At 36.9% G+C, this 20,451-nt stretch overlaps 1 protein-coding gene, 1 long non-coding RNA gene and 1 pseudogene across 2 annotated transcripts; all 3 read left to right on the plus strand.

The window, feature by feature from the left end:
- On the plus strand, positions 1–8,821 carry LOC103710034. The gene is made up of 5 exons (XM_008795612.3): positions 1–174; positions 270–432; positions 885–965; positions 8,341–8,464; positions 8,573–8,821. Exons 1-5 carry the CDS (start codon positions 51–53, stop codon positions 8,621–8,623), a joined length of 543 nt encoding a protein of 180 aa, XP_008793834.1. The 5' UTR covers positions 1–50; the 3' UTR covers positions 8,624–8,821.
- LOC120111324 lies at positions 972–6,506 on the plus strand. The gene is made up of 2 exons (XR_005512503.1): positions 972–1,928; positions 2,050–6,506. It is a non-coding gene; the product is annotated as an uncharacterized LOC120111324 (long non-coding RNA).
- Positions 8,822–14,439: 5,618 nt separating the features above from the next.
- Positions 14,440–19,143, plus strand: LOC103719166 (annotated as a pseudogene).
- Positions 19,144–20,451: the final 1,308 nt, after the last annotated feature.

Below are 20,451 nucleotides of genomic sequence, written 5' to 3' on the forward strand. Positions count from 1 at the left end.
GTATACTCGGTGAGTTCTTTGGGTCACGGGCCGCAAGCGGGAGGCGAGACATGGACGGGGCCAACGGCGAGGAGTTTGCGATGGGGTGCATCCTCGCCATCAAGACGACGCTCGGCGACGAGTTCGAGGGACAGATCATCACATACGACCGTCCTTCCAACATCCTTGTCCTTCATATCCTTCTCGTTCCCCCATGGATCTCTTTCCATATGCTTCTCTCTTTGTTATTTTTGGTTCCGTCGCTTGTTTTCTTTGACCTAGGAGAGCACAAGAGGGCACCACGGAGCCCGGGGCTCGGCGGAACATTCGGCTGTTGAAGGCCAACTACATCAAGGACTTCACCCTCGTGGGGAGGGGCGAGGACCCTCTTGACCCCAAGAAGTGCTTCATCGATCTTGCCGCCATCCAGGCGAGGGAGGAGGCTGCATTGAGGTGCCGAATCGGTTCTTGTTTTGGTTTATTTTACTTTCCTTGAATTGGTCGAAGGGATGAACTTTAGAGCAGGTTTATTTGATGGCTTTTGTTTTTAATTTCTTGGGTTCTTTGTTCGATCAATTCATTGCTTAGAGATGGTTAGTCGAATGTGTTGTGTGAGATACTTGGAGCAGAATCCGGAAGACGTGATGCCTTTATTGTTCTTTTACCCCTTTCCGGGCCTTTTTCTCTTCATAATTTGGTCCAAGGAACGATCTTTGGAGCAAAAGAGTATTTGATACCTCTTGGTTTTATATATCAGGAACTACTTCTTGACTTGTTTATTTTCATAGAAATTGTTCTTGAAATATATCGATTTTGAAAATCTGCAGGGGAAATGCTGAGACCCATAAACTTTGAATCTTATTGATGCATTTTGTATTTTTGACGGTTTATGGGGTGCGATGCAGACAAGCAGAGATCGTAGCTGAGCGGATTGGCGTCGGGGTCACTGCTGAGGCTCAGAGTATTTTTGATGCATTGTCCAAGACGTAAGTAGATGATGTCTTTTGATTATGCTTTTCGGTCCTGATTGTCTAATTAAAGATTGCAAGAAATAGTCAGTCTTTTGGTAAGCATAACCCACCTTTATTTGTTTTCATTGCAATTGTGGTTTTGATGACTATGTCCAGGAAATCAGCTTTTTTCTTTTTTCTTTTTTATTTTTCATTCTATACTTCTTTCAGGTTGTTTGTCACCTCCTTCATGCGAGCATGCCATGTAGGCTAAGAAAGGGGTACACAGTATCGGATAACTGTCTGCTAGAACCAATAGGCTGTTGGGCATAACCACATCACCTGCACTTGCAAAATTTGTGCATTCGTTCCACCATAAGGCAACACACTTGCTTAATTCCACCAACAAATTGCAATAAATGTCCCTCGAACACAAGCTCCTCAAAAGAGGAGCAAGGTGCCAACTGGGAGTAAAGCCCCAGTTGGTAAATCCTTTCATTTGGTGTTACTGTTAAGTTTGGATGATTGAGCTCTGCATTTGTAGACAGTCTGAATATTGGATTTGGTTGTTCGCAAGCACTATATATTTAGTTCAAGGAGTGGATGGTACATTCTGGTGTGGTGTCTTTAGTACCAATTAACTCCACTTTTCTAGGTTTGGCAAGAGTATCTGTGGTTGCAGCTGACCCTTCTAACACAATTTGGAGCAAGGAAATAAACATAATAAGATAGGCAATAGATTCATATGTTTTTCTAGAAAGTAGACTCTATATTAATTGTAGCATTGTTTGTTGAGATCAGCTGGTAGTTGCAGTCAATTCTGCAGTACATAAATCTGTATGGATCCTGATGAGTTCTATTCTATATGCAATATAAGGGTTTTTGGCTGGCCTTTGGGGAGCCCATCATGATTTTTTTTCTATCTTTTTGTTAAGGTCAGTGCAGAGATGGGTGTGTCTGGTTACATGAGCTAAGTTTGTGATCAAGGTTTTGAGAAAGGTACGCTGTAAATTCAGGCCAAGAGCAACAGGTGGCCTGAACTATATGTTTTGGACCAATCTGTTAGTCATTATCTCCAGATAAGTTCAAGACTGATCTGTTGCATTTTTGTTTATTTTAGGTTTGTTCAGTTCAGATCGGGAATTGAAAGCGATACTGAATTATTGGAGGGAGTTGAAAAGCAAGTTATATGGAAGGATTTTGGCAAAAGTTAAATGTGGTCATGATGAATGCAGAGTACATGATATTAATGGATAAACCAGTATATCAAGGAAGATTAAAATTCTTCAGCCTTCGATCTTGGCCTAGAATCAAGTTAGACTGGTATCTCAGTCCATCCCGGCATTGGTGACCGACCAAGATGACTAAGATATTTGGCATTAAAAGAGTTAGTTGGTTTTGTTTAAACAAGTTTAAACAAAAACCTAAAATTAATAGTATTTAGAAAAACGTTGTTTGATTGTTTTTTCTCATAAAACCTGCTTTGGAAAAAGCTGATAGGTTATAAACCCAAAAAATGAATTCTATCAGAAACAAGTTTCCCCCTTTTATCCATAGAAGTTGTTTTACATAGAATTATGTTTTATGATCATTTGTTATTAGTTGACTAAATAAAACATGTCCATTATTTCTGAAGTAGTAATTATGCCATCTTTTGCTTATCGAAACCAATGCTTTGCATTCATTATCAGAATTACTATGAGTGCATTCTTCATAACCAAAATGGCTACTTTACTCTCTTATGCTCCTATGAACCAGCAATAAGTTCTCTAATACCAAATTGCTATTGGTTAATCGTTGTTTTTAAAATCTAGAACATTTTATTTGATCCAGTGGTTTGCTATCTACAATGTAGAAATTTCAACATGTAACTGTCCATGATATACAAATTAGTAGCATTTAATGTTAGCCTTCTGATGTTATCTGAAAAAAGAAAATCAACCTTTTGGGTGACTCAAGATGTTCTATTCCAAGGAAAGTGTGAATTTAAATATGCTATTTTGATGATCATAGGTTCGTTAACTCTTCTTTCCGCTTAGTGGAGTCAACATTGTCGTCCTTTACTCTTGAGCTCATCCAAATTCCTTAAGGATGACATCTCATCTATCTTAACTATTATGTTTTTATTTTTGATAAGCACTCTTCTTTAAGTTGAAGCTTCTTGCTGTTATCTACATTTATCATCTATTGATAGAGACTTGAGTCTTCTTTTGCCGATGGATCTTGCCATTCTGATACAAGAATACTGAATAAATCCAAATAAAAAGAATCTATAAGATCATTGTTTTTGGTTTTCTGACAACTGAACAAAATTTGAAGACATGGCTCTCTTAAGGTGAATTCTTAGATCACAGAAAAATACTGAACATAAGAGCAAGATTCGGTAAAGTACAGGGTTCATTTACATCTCTAAGTATACTAAAATTGTAGCAACATACTTTAAGGACTAAAACAACATATAAAACTGATCCATCCTGTGGTATTTAGCCAGGTCACAATAAACCTCCAAAAAATGCTAATCACCTTTGTTTCTTTAAAGTTATATCCCTTATTACCCTCCTTTTCTCACAAAAAAAAAGAACGTCTCAAATACTCTTCCATGAAAATAGGATTTCTTCTCAACTGACAAGCGGGTTTATTAATATCATGTTCAGCTAGCTCTTTGTTATATGATTTGGAACCTATGATTTACGATACAAACCAGGAAGCTATATGGTCCACTATTACATAGAATAGCGATCAGAAAGTTTTTTTGATCCATTAAATAGCAGGGTGTCAACCATTCTTCACTTAAAGTTATAGAGTGTCAATATGTAGTAATTTAAATATCTTGATAAAATGGAATTCTGAGATGTCTTGACTAAATCTTTCCTCCTATGGGCTCGTAGACTTCAGAAGTTGGTCTTCTACTTCACCTTTTCCATCCTTTATCTCATGGGAAACAAACTGCCATCAACCCGTTTCATCTCTCATGCATAATCAACAGTATGCGGCACTTACTTATGAGATCAAAGCTACGGATATAGCTTGTTTTTTTTTTTTCATGTCAGTTTATTATCTTCCCAATCCCCCATCTCATGTAAAAGCATTACCATCCACTTCATTCCATTCCCCCCCCTCTTCTCCCTTTTCCCTGCCTCTGTCTCGTTAGAAAAAACATAGAACTTTGTTGTTGTGCGAACCACGACCATCAGTTGACATAATCTTCATCATGGCTTACGTCAAATCTAGCTGCATATGCATGTGACTGTTGGTGCACGAGGTTAATTAAGGTGGGGCTGCGTGTGTTGTCAACCTCCACATATAGGGAAGTCTATTTTATACATAATTTTCGTCATGGCTTACATCAAATCTAGCTGCATCTGCATGTGACTTGTTGATGCACGATGTGTATTAAGGTTGAGCTAAAGCATGTGCTGTCAACCTGCATATATATAAGTCTTTTTTATTACACTAAACTCTAAGAATATATTAGGAAATGGAAAAATTTTCTAGTTGCATTAAGGCCAACAATCTCGCCTAGCACAAGAAACAAATCAAGTAGAGAAAAGATTGTTATTATGGCGTATTCACTTTTCTTGCTATTTCAGTCACTAATAAATCATTATACTATAATTAACATCAAATTCTTACTTCAATTATTTTTTGAGATTAGAGAAGCCTATTGAATCTCTCCTATATCTCATATCTAAAGGTTTGTAAGCACTAATCAACGACTTAGGTTGAGGTTCAAGTTCTATGAGAGAAAAATAGAAGCATAGATATGCTGGAATTAAACTGTAATTTGAGATATAACAATTTTAGTGACAAAAGTTGAAAATAATATGAACTAATTTGATGGGAAGTGTTAGAGATGCTAGAGAGTGAGAATTAGGAAACTGATTGCGGGATTAGAAGGTCAGGTCATGGTTAGATAGGATGAAATAAAGAAAAACCAAAGAGGGGAATGTGAAATGGTGAATATTTGAGGAACCTTGCTAGAGTTGAAAGAGAGGATAACTGATGGCGTTCTAGCCTTCATTGTCAAGGTGTTGAATAAGGGTAAGGCTCTTTCCTCTTTTCCATATAATTACACCATGAAAAGAAAGAAAGACTAACTATTTATTAAAAATGTACAAGTATCTAAAGAGAAGTGGACTAGGCCTTTTGTACCATAATGGGGGCCAACACTACATTTACTTCCTAAAGTGGGCTGTACTCCTACCAAAAAAAAAAGGAAGGAAAAACAAATTATGTTTCAGTCATCTAGCTAAAAACCAATTTGTTTATGAACCAAGCACCATTAAACATGTAGAAAAGAAGTGTCGAAGAAATCAAATAAGTAAAATTCTCTAAAGTTGGTATCCACTTTTCTCTTTGCCAACTCCTCAATTCTAGAAATAGGAGGGTGCCAGCTGGTTCAAGTGGTAAAATGACTGCATGTTGATGCCAATGACCTGGATTTGTGTCCTAGGTGGACTACACATCTAAATGTTGATCAAATCTTTATGCATAGACTCTGATTCTTTTGACTAAATCTGATTGTTCCATTAAATTAAATCCTAGTGAAACTAGGATGCACAATACTTACATGTTTGTGAAGTTAAAACGGTATCTAACACGTGAATATATCAATAACTAGCACAGGAAAAACTGTTATTTGTCAAATCAAAAATTTAAAAGGTAACCAGTGCATGGTACTCAATAATAAACGTTCAGTCAGTAAACAAAGCCACAGATACCACATTATGGTGACTGGCATCATGCACTGCACTGATAGAAGGCAATGATGATTGGTTGTTGGTACAAAGCATGAAAACTAATTTACATGTGCCCATGCACAATATCTACCTCTAATCATACGAATTTTGAAGCATCTTTCCTAAGTATTGTTTTCATCAAAAATCATTCATTTTTAAATCATTTCTAACATTTCAAAATTTTGAATATTCACACCCACAAACACATGGACATACAGAGAGAGAGAGAGAAGTTTGGCGAGTGTGGGCTTAAAGAAAAAAAAATGGGGAATACCATTATAAACATTTTATCATGCTATGGCTGAGAAATATATACCATACTGCGAATGCAACCTATGTCCTATGGATTTAGAAAGTGACAAATATATTGAAAAGTTCACCATGATGGCGAGTTTTTGGCTTTTTTTAAACCCACATAGTTATGCTCTCATCACTAATTTTAACTTAAACTTAAACACATGTCATCTCCTGAAACATACTAATGCCCTGACATGATTTTCTAAGGTAATCAATTTCCAACCTAGTTGTAAAAAAATAAAAATATAATCAAACAACTAGAACTTCTTTACCTATTGGCACTTTCCGATATAAGCAGTAGTTATAGAGTCTATTGACATAGGTTAAATTTTGCGCCCCAAAACATATATAAAATTTTTATGTTTTGATCTTTTTTTGGCAATCATTCATAGAAGACCAAACGTTATGGCTTTTTGTGGAACACTTATTGTTAGTTTATAGATTAATTTCATTTTTAAGATGAATATTTGATATGGAAAGTAGAATTATTGTCTTACTCGAATATCTATTTTTAATAATTAGTTTTAGAGCTACTCCTGATCACATGTCAAACTCAAAGGAGAGTGTTAAGAATAGGACACTGAAATAAAGGCTTAAAATTCTAGTGTTATCGTTTACATCTTGGACATAAATCCTGTAGCTGCAGAGAGTTCTTTGGATGTTGGATCCTCAATTCTAGACACGTTTTGTGTGATCTTTGGCCCTGGACACTTTCATCTGTCCACACTGCTCTTCTCTCCCTTTCAGAATTATGAGAATCTCTTGTGTCAAGTCATTGATGCAATCAAACCAAGTCCCACCCTGGCTTGTTCCTGCTCCTGTTTCTCTATGGTTTCAACTTGCGCTCCTGTTTCTCTATGGTTTCAAGTTTCAACTTTCGAATATCTTTATACCAACAAAACATTTTGGTATTCTCTGTCTGTCAGCAGCAAAATAGAAATGTTCCCAATCTCTGTTGTTGATGTCTGGTCAGCCTGTTATACCAACTTTTTGTGGAACATTCAGAAGATTGTTTCTAGCCATAATAAATATTTGATTTTTTTTTAACTGCAGAAACTGCAGAAATCTGAAAATAAATTTATCTTTTTAAAGAGAAATCTACAAGGGTAGAGAATCGTCTCTTAAGGGAATCATATCTATAATATGGGGTAATTCTGCAAATCCAAAAAAAGGCGGTCCAACGCACGAGGCTCCTGCCATTTCATGGTTTGGCAAGAGTCAGATATATGTAGCCTTACCCCTATGTAAGGAGAGACGGTTTCTGTGTTTTGAACCCATGACCTTCAGGTTATAATGGGGCAATTTTACGGCTGCACCAAGGCTCACCTTTAAAATTCTACGAATCCAAAGAGAGAAAAAAATAAAGAAAAGGATGAAGAAAAAGAAAGAAGCAGGGTATCTTCATCAATTTAACTCGTTGTCTATTTGCTCGGAGGTCTTCTAAAGTTGTTTATCTGTGAATTAAGACACCTTTATTTTTTTCCTAATTGAATAATAGCCAAAGTTGACAAAATCCTGATTCCATTGGGATTTGTATAGAAAGTCATCAAAATTAATTCTAGAATTTATGCTATTTCCTAGTTTAACATATACTTGTAGGACTTTTTCAACTTTGATCCTAGTTAAGATAAGATCTGGAAGTCTACAAAGGAGACCAAAAATTCTGCCCAAGTGCAAGAAAATGTAATGTCTAACCCATCAATGCTAAAAGACTCAAAATCAGCAAACTAACAGAAAACGATCTAAAATTGAATAATCTACAGCTAAACAAAATTTAAACCTAAACTGCATCATATTGTCACAGCAAAACAAGTTTTTCACATTCATACCTGCTTTTCTTAGAAGTTTACTTACCAGCATGCTTCCCAACATGCACATATGCTGCAGCAATTATTGCAGAAATATTAGATGCTGTTGCATCAATATCAGGACAAAAAGAATCTTGTTCCTGGCCAAAGTAATGTGAATCTAATGCTTAGCAGAGGATTACAATGCTGCTTGTCTTTCCAGTTTATCATGGTGGCAATCTTGTATTTGAACTAATATAGCTGCACAGCAGCTGAATGGCATTTCTAGATGATTATGAGTTGGAACATATTTCCAGTCTGTAGATGGCACCGTGGCAACTAGTTTGTACTATATTGCTGAATTTTGAAGGCCATTCCTTGTACCCTAATTATGACAATCATCTAATCATTGTTCAGTTTTCCTTCCAATATCTGGAAAAAAGAAATATATACATGCACCTGCTTGTTTCTGACAAAAAAATAGAAGCAGAACTAATTATGATTTCTTTACTGTTCATCTTATGGGCCTTGTTTTCAGTTTTTCCGATCTCATGCATCAAATAAAGTTCATCTGATATGTCATGTCAGGCTTCCAGTTCATTGGGATAAGACTGTCATAGTGGTGATGAATGAAGTGCGTGTATGCAGTCCATATCTCCCCGACAATGTTAATGGGGGAACACCAGCTGCCAATGAACGGGTGAAGAAAGTAGTAAGTACTCTTGCATTATGATTTTGTCTGGAATATTCAAGTTTTGAACCATGCAAAAAATTCTTGTCTAATATTCTTTTTTTCCTCTTTTTCTTTTTAACCATACAGCTTGAGTTTGAAAGGAAAAGGTTACAAGCTCGCCCATCTGGACGGTTTTGATCATCTCTCTTGGCATGTAGCTTGTGGATGTAATCACTGGCTTGCTTGGAGTCTTTAATTAACACACTGATTTCTCACTAGTTGTGTTTATATTCTAACTGTTCATGAGAAGACTAGCTACAGCACAAATTGTTAAAAAAACTCTGTTTTCTATATATGCTCAATGAATCAATTGGAAAGAGTCATTTCCTTTCTATTTGATGGATAGCTATGATTATGGGTTTTGGAATGTTTTTTAAGTTCATTTGCTGAAAGTCGGCTTTTATATATGACTATATACCCCATAATGGGAAGAGGATAAGGGAAGGAAGAAGGAAATACATGATATTCATGAAACATAGAATAGTAATTTAACATTTTTAATACTTTTTCCTTGATCACGATTTTGCAAATATATTCGTAATCCTTAATAGTGAGACTAGAGATGCTTATTAGAGATGTCACATTTTTCTTTTTTACGAAAAAAGGGAAGTCTCCAATTTTTAAGGATCCATCTTCCATAGTTAAATCAGTAAGTTGTGTCAGATGGGGTTTCCAAGACTAGGCAGCACTGTTTGAAAAACCAAATCATTAGGTTGTATATCCAAATTATGTTCTCAGCCACTTGCGTGCAGCCTTTCTTCCAGCTAGCAATCATACTGCACGGGTGTCGAAGATTGGTTTTGAGTCATTTGAACTTCGGGTTTGGGACAACTTGCAGGCTTTCCTAAAGGAAGCCAAAACAACATTTTCAGTGTTGGTTGGCTTTAGTATTTTTAGTTTTCCATGAGTTGCAGAGGATTAGGAGGAGTTTTAAGTACAGCTTCATCAGAAAATAGCCGTACCAACGCATTCCGATTATACTGTCCCTAGTCCTCCAGCTCCAATGGGCAAGACCAATGGTTTCTTGTGTATTGGCTAGTAAATAGCTTTGTAGATCATTTCAATCTTCCAATCAAGTCTTAGGGAAGTTTATTGCAACTTAGAAGGTAGATATGCATACAAGAACATGTTGAGGGTGGTATAGACACTGTTGGGTTCACAGGTCTATTTAGGGTGCCACATTTAAGCAGAAGCAAGCAATGCTGCAACAAAGGGAAACACAATAGCAAAGTAATTCCCCCCCCCCCCCCCCCCCCGGGGGGCATCCACAAGATCGATCTAGCAAAATTAGCTATAATCCACAGTTCTATTAACTTCCCTATAAATACATCTCAAAAGATGAGTACTGCTGAAGATGATGAGCCAAGTAACCACGTCACAATAGTCAATGAATCTCCCTCAAGAATAATATGAGATGCCGTCAGAATTCTGGTAGTGTATGAGACACCTTTCCATGCAGCGCATAGTTCAGCCTATCACAATTAATGCACCACTAGCATCTCTAATAATAAAACCATCTCCACCAATGTCTTTAAGTGGGGTTTCAAAGTTAGAAGCTTTGATATCAAATTGCAGGTAAGTACGAGGTCCGCATGTCATGTTAGCATTTTAAATTTAGTGCGAGCAACCAATGTTGACAACGATGACTAAGTTTAACTGCAATATTTTCATTTTTTGGTGTGCTTAGAGCCGAGACTGATACTAAATTGGTTCTGATGCAGCATGCTTGTGGTGGTATGAACATTGCAGAGTTACAATATTGTGGAAGTGCTGAGGTCAAAGATGAAGGGATGCAAACGTCAAAGCATCTTGAGTTCCTGCTTGTAGAACTCTTCCCTTGTTTGGAGTTGAGCGCTGATAATTTCTTAGGGTTTTGTTAAGATGCCAGAGTGAGTAATCATAATGAGGTTGCTCAATTTTTTTTTTTTTCCATAACTACTACCAAGTCCTCTCTCATTGACTAAAGAGTTAGAACCCTAAGCTTGCACAAAGTCCGCATTAGAACAAGACAAAGAGGGTGGATTGCACTATTGGTCTATCGATGCTTAAATAAAGAGAATACAAGGCTATGTTAGTTAATAGTATGAGCAACTTAAGATTCATGAGCCAAAGTCCTGCAAATTTGCTCATTAGTAACAATAAATATAAACAACCTCTTAGATGTGGTTTTAATAATTAAAGCTTGACAGACTGTTTTAATTTGCTCTTCTTCGTTGATGAACTGAAGTCCCATTGATTTGGTGATTACCTTCTATATGTTGACAATCATGATACATCTTATGAAATTGGTTCAATTGAGTGTTGCAACATAGAATATTTCTTTTTCTTATGTATTTGGAGATAATTTGCTATTCCATTATGATGACATTTCAAAATATTTTTGGAACCACTTGATATCTTTTTTCCCGAAACTTTCTGGGTTTAAATGTATTGCCAACCGTTCAAGCCCAATGTGATGAGTTTGCTTGGTCCCAGTCTGCATAAAGAATCAATGGTGCATAAATTATAGCATGCATTTCTGGAGGTTATGGGTTCATTTTGTCCTTGAAGGGACACTGGACAAGAGGCTCTGGTGCATGGTTTAATCCAAAAGCAATGTGGTAAGGTAAGTCTAATTTTTTGGACACAAGGCTGTGGTTCTGGTTGGTCTACAGTTTATAGGCTGGACTCAGCTTTACGAAATTGTTCGAGCTGCACAAAGATGGCGCAGGTTGAGAGGTTGAGTTTGGTTTATTTTTGCTAAACCTAGATCCAACCTAGTTGTCGAACCGGATCTAAGGTTGGGACCAAACTCAATCTGGAACCTAGAAACCATTGCTGATATCTTATCATTGGCTTGCCAAGGCGGGTTGATCATTTGGTTTGAGCCAGTGATATCAAAGAAGAACTGTGGATGGATTCGTCTTTATGTTAAAGGAAACTTTAGCCTCTAAATGGGTGCTACATTATTTAGAAACTTTTATATACCTTCAGGCAAACATAAGCATCCATCCATATTTTTGTTCTCACTTATTTGATATGGAGGTTACAAATAAAATGCAGTCTCTATATAAAACTTGCTGGTCAGCAACTTTTGAGTAATTCTTGGTCCATACAGGGATTTCTATAGGTTTTTTTTTTTACCCTATTCTATATCAAGATTATAACTTGCTCGCAGAATTTTAAATAATTTCAGGAAAGCAAAAGAACTTTTTTTCTTTTTTTTTAATTTAAATTTACAGTATTCCATACAGAAACTGCAAACTTTTTGCAGTCTGTGTTACAGGTATATGTCTAAATACTTCCACCGCATGCAGAACCTGCAGTCTATTTATGAAAATTCTCAGAAGTTTGAAGTAATTTTAGAACAATATATTACCTATCCAGCTGATGGCAGCAGTCCTTTTTCCTATCCAGTTTAAAAGTGAGCAATTGGAAGGTTAAATAGATCTGCAGAAAGGGGTCTTGGAAGAATGCCTGGCTGGAGATGGTATCTAATTGTTGGTGCCTATATAGTTTAGAAACTAAAGGATGGAACATTGCAGCAACAAGTACTGGAAAAGCAACAACTTAAGCAGTGCTTTGCTGTTGATGCAAACAAACGGCTTCTGCAAATCAAATAGCTGCTGTTCCAGTAAAATACTGTCTCCAAGCACAGTGGAACCAGCATCCCTTACTCTGTTGAATTAAACTGGTGGCAGTATGACGGACATACCAGGTGCAACATTAGGGAAGGGGCCAAATATGTCCACAGTAAGTTTGGTGATCCTTCTGCATCGCACTACAAGGCTAGACGATAAAAAATTCTGCTCATTAGCAGTTCTACTAGCCACTTGACAATCTGATCTTAGCCAGAGGGCAGCGGCTAATGTGGTTTGTGGAACATTCTTGAGATTATGTTTTGCCAATACCATGATTCTTTTTTTTATTTTTTTCGTTTTGTACCAATATCATGGTTTATGAGACAGCATGATTTAATCTATGGGATGGTACCCAAAGGTCAGATCATTCGACGTATCTGTTGAAGGGTACGGATGGCATCTTTCGTGTAAAAAAATGATTGATCTTGCAAAACATCAACCACTAGATTGCGGCTTGCACAGCTCTCAAGTCTCAAAGCATTCCCAACTTTTTTTCATCTGCCTTCCTAGATCTTGAAGTGGCCATTGCACAATCCAACGACCCACATCAGAAATCATTCTTTCGCACATTGCACAATCCAACGACCCACATCAGAAATCATTCTTTCGCACGAAAGTAAAGCTAACCACTTTGAAAAGCAAAGCAGAGGCAAGGCCTCCCGGAGCACCTCAAGCAAGTGCAGGGCGAGTACTCACAAAGTTGGTGGAAGAGCTGCTTGTTTTTTTTGCTGGCGAGAAGCAATCTGAGGCAATGAACTTTAAAAGTTCAGAGTACCATCTGAGTGAACAATCAAATGGCTGAGATGTTTATAGGGTCTGATACATCTATATATCACAGCAAAAATACAGTGATTATGAACTAATTTGTGTTTCAGCTATTCTTTTTGTGGTTTCAACCAAAAAAATCCCCATTGATCAATAAAATATCCTTAAACACAATGTGATTGGTCCAAATGGAAGTGAGTTAATATTCGATCTAAAATTTTGACCCAAATTGAATATAGATTAAATTCGGGTTGCGTTGAACTGGGATCCAAGCTAACTTTTTTTGCAATCATAAGACCAACTATAATATCAAGAAAAGATTAAAATATTAATTTAATTCAATTGATATATTAATATGCATTATTTTGTTGACTAACATATTAATATTACTTCGATCAGAAACTTCAAACGCATCTACCCCAAATGCAAAAAAGTTGTAGCTGGTTGGGCCAATTTCACGTAGTTCTACGCCCCACCGCGATACATGCACTCGATAAAAACATCATCATCGTTATTATTATGTCATTTTTTTTGCAATATAAATTTTCTTGAATCTATTTAACTTAATAGAGTAGACCGAATATACTCAAAGGTTAAATACAATGAATTTTCTCTTCATGGAATGCCCTTAGTTCCGGTGTTCCTTTGAGTGGATTGGAGCTTAGAACCCCATGAATTTGTTTACCATGCAATGTACTGTAGCTAATCCTACTCAAGAAAGTAGGATGTCAAAGCCTCAGCAGCAACAACAACAAGCAACAAGAGAAATTGTACCCTACACTGCATGGATCAATGTAGTTGTATACAATGCCAATCATCTAATTTTTTTCTCACGAGACTCATCCTCATATTCTTATCTCAATGATTGGCTCATTGAAAAAAGATGAGCTAATTGACATGGCTTATAATTTGCTCAAGGCTGCTGGTTGTGCTTGTTCCCAAAATTCCATACTTGGCACCAAAAGGCTGGACAAACGGTCCCAACAACATAGGAAGAGAAAGCCAGAGACCGTGGTCGTCCAAAGCGTTACAAGACAACCGTTGGGACTCATGATTGCCTTCTATTTTGTCCCGCTTTCAAAGTTCAAACACGAAGGCGCGCAGAGAACATTCGGTGATGGGGAGAGGAGAGAAGAGGCACCTTTCCTTCATGCAGAAACCATCTTGAAAAATAGAAGAAATAAAAAGAGAGGGAGTTTTTGGGTTTTGCGGAAGATTCCTGCGGGCAGAGGAGGGAGGGAGAGAGAGAGAGAGAGAAAGAGGAGGAGGCGCGCCGTGGTCATTTGAGGGGCATTTCTCTCCGCCTCGTCTTCTTGTCAGTATCTCGGTTCTAGGTTTTGGGCCTTCTGGTTGGGGAAAGTTTGGATTTTTGAGCCTTTATTCCTGGAAATCTTGCCCTTGGCGGTTTGGTTGGAGATTGTTTTTCGAGGTCTTGGGCCGTTTCTCTCTGAATCTCTGCAGGCATTTGGGTTTTGAGAGCGGTGGAGTTAGATTCGTGGTTCTTTTGCGACATTTTCCTTTCCTTCATTTAAGTAGAAGGGGGGGGGGGGGGGGGGGGGGAGAGAGAGAGAGAGAGAGAGAGAGGAGAGGAATGGCTGGAGGTGGAGCGCCGGCGCCGAAGCCGGATGAGTTGGTGCCCCACCCGGTGAAGGATCAGCTGCCCAATGTTTCCTACTGCATCAAAAGCCCACCTCCATGGCGTCAGTTCCACTATTTCTTTTTAATAGTTTTTGTGATGTTTTTCCTTTCGTTTGCTGTTCTTTTCTTAGATTTATTTCATTCAGGTTTTTTACCTTGTGGTGGTTGAGGTAATGAGGCCTGCCATAGTCTCCATTTTGGTTTTAGAACTGGTTGGTGCTATTGGGAAAGATGCGATTTTTGTTCCCTCCTTGACTCCTTCTCTACTAGAATCTGAGTTGGGTGCATCTCGTTTTTCTGGCAAAATTTCACAAATGGTTCTCTATTTTTACTATTTGAGGGTTGCAGAGACTTTCTGTTAGCTAACCATGCTTTCCTTCAAGTTTGTTTCCATTTTTTATGTTTCAAAAGTCACTTATTTTCCATTCAATGCGCCTTTTTTAGGATTTTTTTTAGCCCCTGGATTTGCGTTTTTCTAAATGTTTTACCTTTTTATCACTGAGATATTTGATGCGATGGGAGAATGCTGATTTGATCTTGGTGTTGTTTGCTGTTGTTTCTGATGCAGCTGAGGCAATTCTTCTTGGTTTCCAACATTATCTGGTTATGCTGGGCACAACTGTCATCATTCCCACTGCACTTGTTCCTCAGATGGGGGGAGGCAATGTGACACCAAATTCACAATCTAGATATGAATCTTTTATTGAATTATGTAGATTGTACTATATCTCTGTAGTTCGTTCCGAATGTTTTTATCTAGCTATCAAAAAATTCTCATCAATACCTGTTTTTCTTGGATCTACTAGGTTGAGAAAGCCAGGGTGATCCAGACATTGCTGTTTGTGGCTGGATTGAACACTCTCTTCCAAACCTACTTTGGAACTCGCTTGCCGGCTGTAATCGGCAGATCATATACCTTTGTCGTGCCAACCATCTCTATCATTTTGGCTGGTCGTTTGATATTGTGGATCCTCATGAGGTTGCCATTGGACTCTTCCATCTGATGATGTTATACTCTTTGGATAATAATAGACTGTTACATATGATCATCTTGCAGAAATTCCTCCATATCATGCATGGAACCCAAGGTGCCCTAATTGTTGCCTCAACCCTTCAAATCATTGTTGGTTTCAGTGGCCTGTGGCGCATCGTCACAAGGTTGGTATGGAATTAATATTCTTTGTTAAAACTATTGTTATGAGTCATTGTATGCTAATTTATGTTTATTAGCATAATTTTAGAAATCACGTAATAACCTGCATCGCCCATAATATTTTTTTTATTAACGTGATTCTGTATCAACCTCTATTATTTTTCTTTATTAGCATGACTTTGTTAGAGTAATTTTAGGGATCACATAATAACTTGCATCAATCAGTAATATTTTTCATTATTATTGTGATCCTATATCAGCCTATATTATTTTTCTTGTATGAAGTCTGTACACAGGTATATAACCCCTGAGATATACCGAATATGACGGAACAGAAAAATAAAATCATTTTTTTCTTTCTCTTTTTCTCTTCTTCTACAAATATTTTAACAATGTTTTCTTGCCCTTTTAAAATATGTGTACAGATTTTTAAGTCCACTAGCAGCAGTTCCTCTGGTCGCGCTAGCTGGGTTTGGGCTCTATGAGCTTGGTTTTCCTGCGGTAAGCTGTTAATTATCTTCACATAGGTATCATATGCAAATAGTAGTGCAGGGGACCTCGTGACAGTAATGATTTTCTTTGTCAAGCTTCTGGTTACTCTGGATTATACAATCATGAGTCTGCAAATGCTGATATAAAATGTGATGAATACCCAGGTTGCCAAATGCGTCGAAATTGGTCTTCCGCAAATAATTCTTTTGATAATATTTTCACAGGTATTCTAGACTGAGGCTTTCCATTCAAACATAAAGAAGCATCAAAAGCCACTCACCTATTTGTTCTCCAACTTGCCTCAACATGACATGCATGTCTGTTGCTAAAATCTTGGTGGTTAGTATCAGAGACTCATTCTCTTTTTTGTATTATTTTATTTTTGCACAGTACATACTGCACGCTATACATGCGGAGAGGCCTGTATTCGATCAATTTGCTGTCATTTTCTCAGTTGCAATTGCATGGCTTTATGCATTCTTGCTCACTGTTGGTGGAGCTTACAGGCATGCAGCACCGAAGACACAATTGCATTGCCGCACTGATCATTCTGGACTTGTCAGTGCAGCTCCCTGGTATGCTTTAATCACTTTCTTCATTGAGATGGTCCCTGAATATGAGTGATTCTGTAAATGTATTTAAAAGACATCCTTGTTATGGCTGTAATTCTATCCTTTGATATCTGTATTTTGGATTTTTGGAACACAATGTGCAGGTTAAGAGTCCCTTATCCTTTTCAATAGGGAGCACCAACATTTGATGCTGGTGAAGCTTTTGCGATGATGGCTGCTTCATTTGTTGCACTTGTAGAGGTTAGATTGCACTATGTTTTCATAAAATTAGGATACTAGCAAGTCCAGAACTGCTATACTAAACAGCTTACTGTGATTGACGTATTTTTTCAATACGTTGTGTAACTATGCAGTCCACAGGCACTTTCATTGCGGTTTCAAGGTATGCAAGTGCAACACCAGTGCCTCCTTCAATTCTCAGTCGTGGTATCGGTTGGCAGGTATAGAGTTAAACAACCTTTTCCATTGAATACATTATTAAATATTTTATCCAACAGTTTGAACAACTCGAGATCATATTAATATTCTGATTCTAGGGGGTTGGTATCTTGCTGGATGGATTATTTGGAACTGCAAATTTGTCCTCAGTATCAATGTAAGGCTTAGATGACACATTTATTGACATGTTTTAATAAGTAGACGGATTCTTGCCTGAAAGTTTCATGTTTAACTCTGCTGCAGTGAAAATGCTGGTTTGCTAGCCTTGACACGTGTTGGAAGCCGTTGAGTTGTGCAAATATCTGCACGATTCATGATCTTCTTTTCCATCCTTGGTAAGCTGTTCATATGTTGGTGCCTCTTGCTACAAGGTTATAAATATTTGATTTCTAGGGAATTTTAGTATCAGTCAAATGTCATGGGTTTTAGCACAAGCTAGTAAATACTTTTCCGTGCCTGGTTCTAATATATCAACTTCATAAATTGTATTATAGTAATTGAAGATTATATGTATGACATGTTCAAGAGCTACATAGAGCGTGTACATAACTCTTGAAGAGGCACAGTTGCTTATATTCTTTGTAGTCTTTATTTGAAATTTTGGATACTAATTGAAATGGATGTTCGTACAACATATTTGAAGTCTGCCTTTTCGCTGAAGGAATTTGTGAAATTTGTTCTCATGAAATCATCATGTGAAAGTGATGAGTTTTTTATTATTATTATAATTTTAAGGTACCATTTAACTGAATATATGCCCATTTGATTGGTTGATCTTTGTGATTGCTAGTAATTCTTAATCATGAGTGTCTGACTTGTGTCATTTTACAACAATTATTTTCTTGTCATATATTTTGCTGTTTTGAGAAAAAATGATTCCTCTTATGGTGGTAGAAGATCGTTAGAAATGATATACATGTCACATAGCAGGAACTTAGATTTAGTATCCTGCATAGTTGAACCACCAAAGTTGACTAACCAATTTTCCTTATATCATTCAGGAAAATTTGGAGCAGTTTTTGCATCCATTCGAGCCCCTATTGTTGCAGCTCTTTATTGCCTCTTCTTTGCATATGTTGGTAAGTACTACGTATTGAAAATAGCTTATCATCAATCTATGACAAAGCCTTAAGTTGCAGTTATATTATTTTGTGGTTCATAAAGTGCTGCTGGCATGCAAATACAGGTGCTGCAGGTCTCAGTTTCCTTCAGTTTTGCAATCTCAACAGCTTCCGAACAAAGTTCATCTTAGGATTCTCTGTCTTTATGGGTCTATCAGTTCCACAGTACTTCAACGAATACACCTCCGTGGCTGGTTATGGTCCAGTTCACACTCATGCAAGATGGGTTTGCAAAATAGCCATTCTCAAGGAACACTCTCATTTTTAAATTTCTGAAGTTATTTGGCACTGTACTGATGGTTTGTTTAATTTTTCCAGTTTAATGATATCATTAATGTGATATTCTCTTCAAAGCCATTTGTTGCTGGCTTTGTGGCATTTTTCTTAGACAACACCCTGCATAGGCATGATCGTGCTACTAGGAAGGACAGGGGTTATCATTGGTGGGACAAGTTCCGGTCCTTCAAGACAGACACCAGAAGTGATGAATTATACTCATTGCCATTTAATCTCAATAAATTCTTTCCATCTGTCTGAGCTTGCATCGAAGGTCTTACTAGGAATACATCTATCTTGTCCATTAAGAGTTCTTTGGGTGACACCATAGTGTTGATTTCTCTTTTTTCTTGATCCAGGGAAAATCTACAGTATAAATGAATCCTAATCAATTTGTCTGTTGCATTTTTCATTTATTATATGTTAATTTGTACCTGTGATAGGTGACATGGATTAAATTAGGAAAATCATTATGCATTTTCAGCCCCTATTATCGATCTTGCTACCTGCCCCTATTAGGAAAATTAGGAACACCTCTTCCATAACCTTTCTTCCTTATTGTATCTACTAAATAATCTCCCTTGAATGTTCTCATATTTGAACTGATTACTTGTTCTTCCTGCCCTTTTATTTATTTTCATTTTCCGTGTTTCTCCGTTTCTCTTTCCATTAAAAAATGAAAAAAATTACTTTTAATAGATTCTTTTTCTTGTGCTCTGGACCTAGTCTTAAGCTGGTTAAGAAGTTTTTTGGTTTTTAAGATAAAATGAACAGACAAATATAGATGTATGTTTGGCTGGCTTAGAAAACTAGAGATAGAAAAACATAAAGGCTAATATTAAAAACTTGTGACGGATACCTACTTCAAAAGGTGTTCATGGTGCCAGTCTGCCAGATGTTCTTTTGATAATTCAGGCCACCTATTCTACAACTTAGTTTCCTTTGAAAGCTTCATCATTTAATTCAATGGGACCAGCCTATTTGTTTTGGACGCTTAGGCACCTAAGGCATGAATTAATGGACAGTGTGGCCTTCTCGTGCTGATGCCATGATGCCATTTTCCCATTTTGGTGGTTCATGCTGCACAGATATAACTCATAGATTCAGATGGTGGAATGACTAAGCAGTGTGACATTCTTGTACGTATGCATGGGAACAAGAAGATACTAGGCATTTTTGCATTCTTTGACCATTTAATGCGGGATAGTGGTAATGAAACTGAACAGTAGATGGCTGAGGACTACAAAAACTAAGCGAAATCTATAAAGAGAGAGTTGACATGAGAATACAGTTTGTGAAACGTAGACTTGGAGGATGGAACCAAATTCTGAGTTATGAGCAAAAGATGAGAACAGATTTTATTTTATTTTTCTTGTTTTGTTCTTTTTCTTTTTTAATTAAACTGTAAATTCTCTTACTATAATTACTCGATGCTTGTACAAAAATGGACCAGAAAAGTTTGTCATGCAATGATAACTTGACTTTAAAATGTTTCATTCATAAATTTTATAAAGAAAAAATATATTTAAGAACTTTGTAGTTCATGCAGATGAGACATCAGAAATTCAGTTACTAATGTTTTTGAAGAGGCAGATAAATTTTATGTCGTTCCTTCATCTACTCCATGGATCACAGCCAATATCAGTTTATGATGTGGTATTTGCTATATAAATATGCTGATATGTATGATGCCGCTCAATAAATATTTGTTAATTTGTATGTTATTTTTTACTTTGTTAAACACAAATAATTTATGTTCAAAATATTCTTTATATTATGTCTCGTGCCCATAATAATTTATATATTATTTTATTTTCTTATGGAATTAAGTATTCTGCCGAATGTTCTCCCCGTTATTCCTAACCTAAAGTTTGCCATGCTGAGTAACTAT

Source organism: Phoenix dactylifera, chromosome 7, assembly GCF_009389715.1.
Source record: "Phoenix dactylifera cultivar Barhee BC4 chromosome 7, palm_55x_up_171113_PBpolish2nd_filt_p, whole genome shotgun sequence".
Lineage (NCBI taxonomy): Eukaryota > Viridiplantae > Streptophyta > Magnoliopsida > Arecales > Arecaceae > Phoenix > Phoenix dactylifera.

Bases quoted from the DNA above. Each gene is read 5' to 3' on its own strand.
- LOC103710034 (XM_008795612.3), top strand. From the start codon at position 51: ATGGACGGGGCCAACGGCGAGGAGTTTGCGATGGGGTGCATCCTCGCC. The intron at 966-8,340 runs GTAAGTAGATGA...ATGTCATGTCAG, and splicing joins TTTGATGCATTGTCCAAGAC to GCTTCCAGTTCATTGGGATA. The intron at 8,465-8,572 runs GTAAGTACTCTT...TTAACCATACAG, and splicing joins ATGAACGGGTGAAGAAAGTA to CTTGAGTTTGAAAGGAAAAG.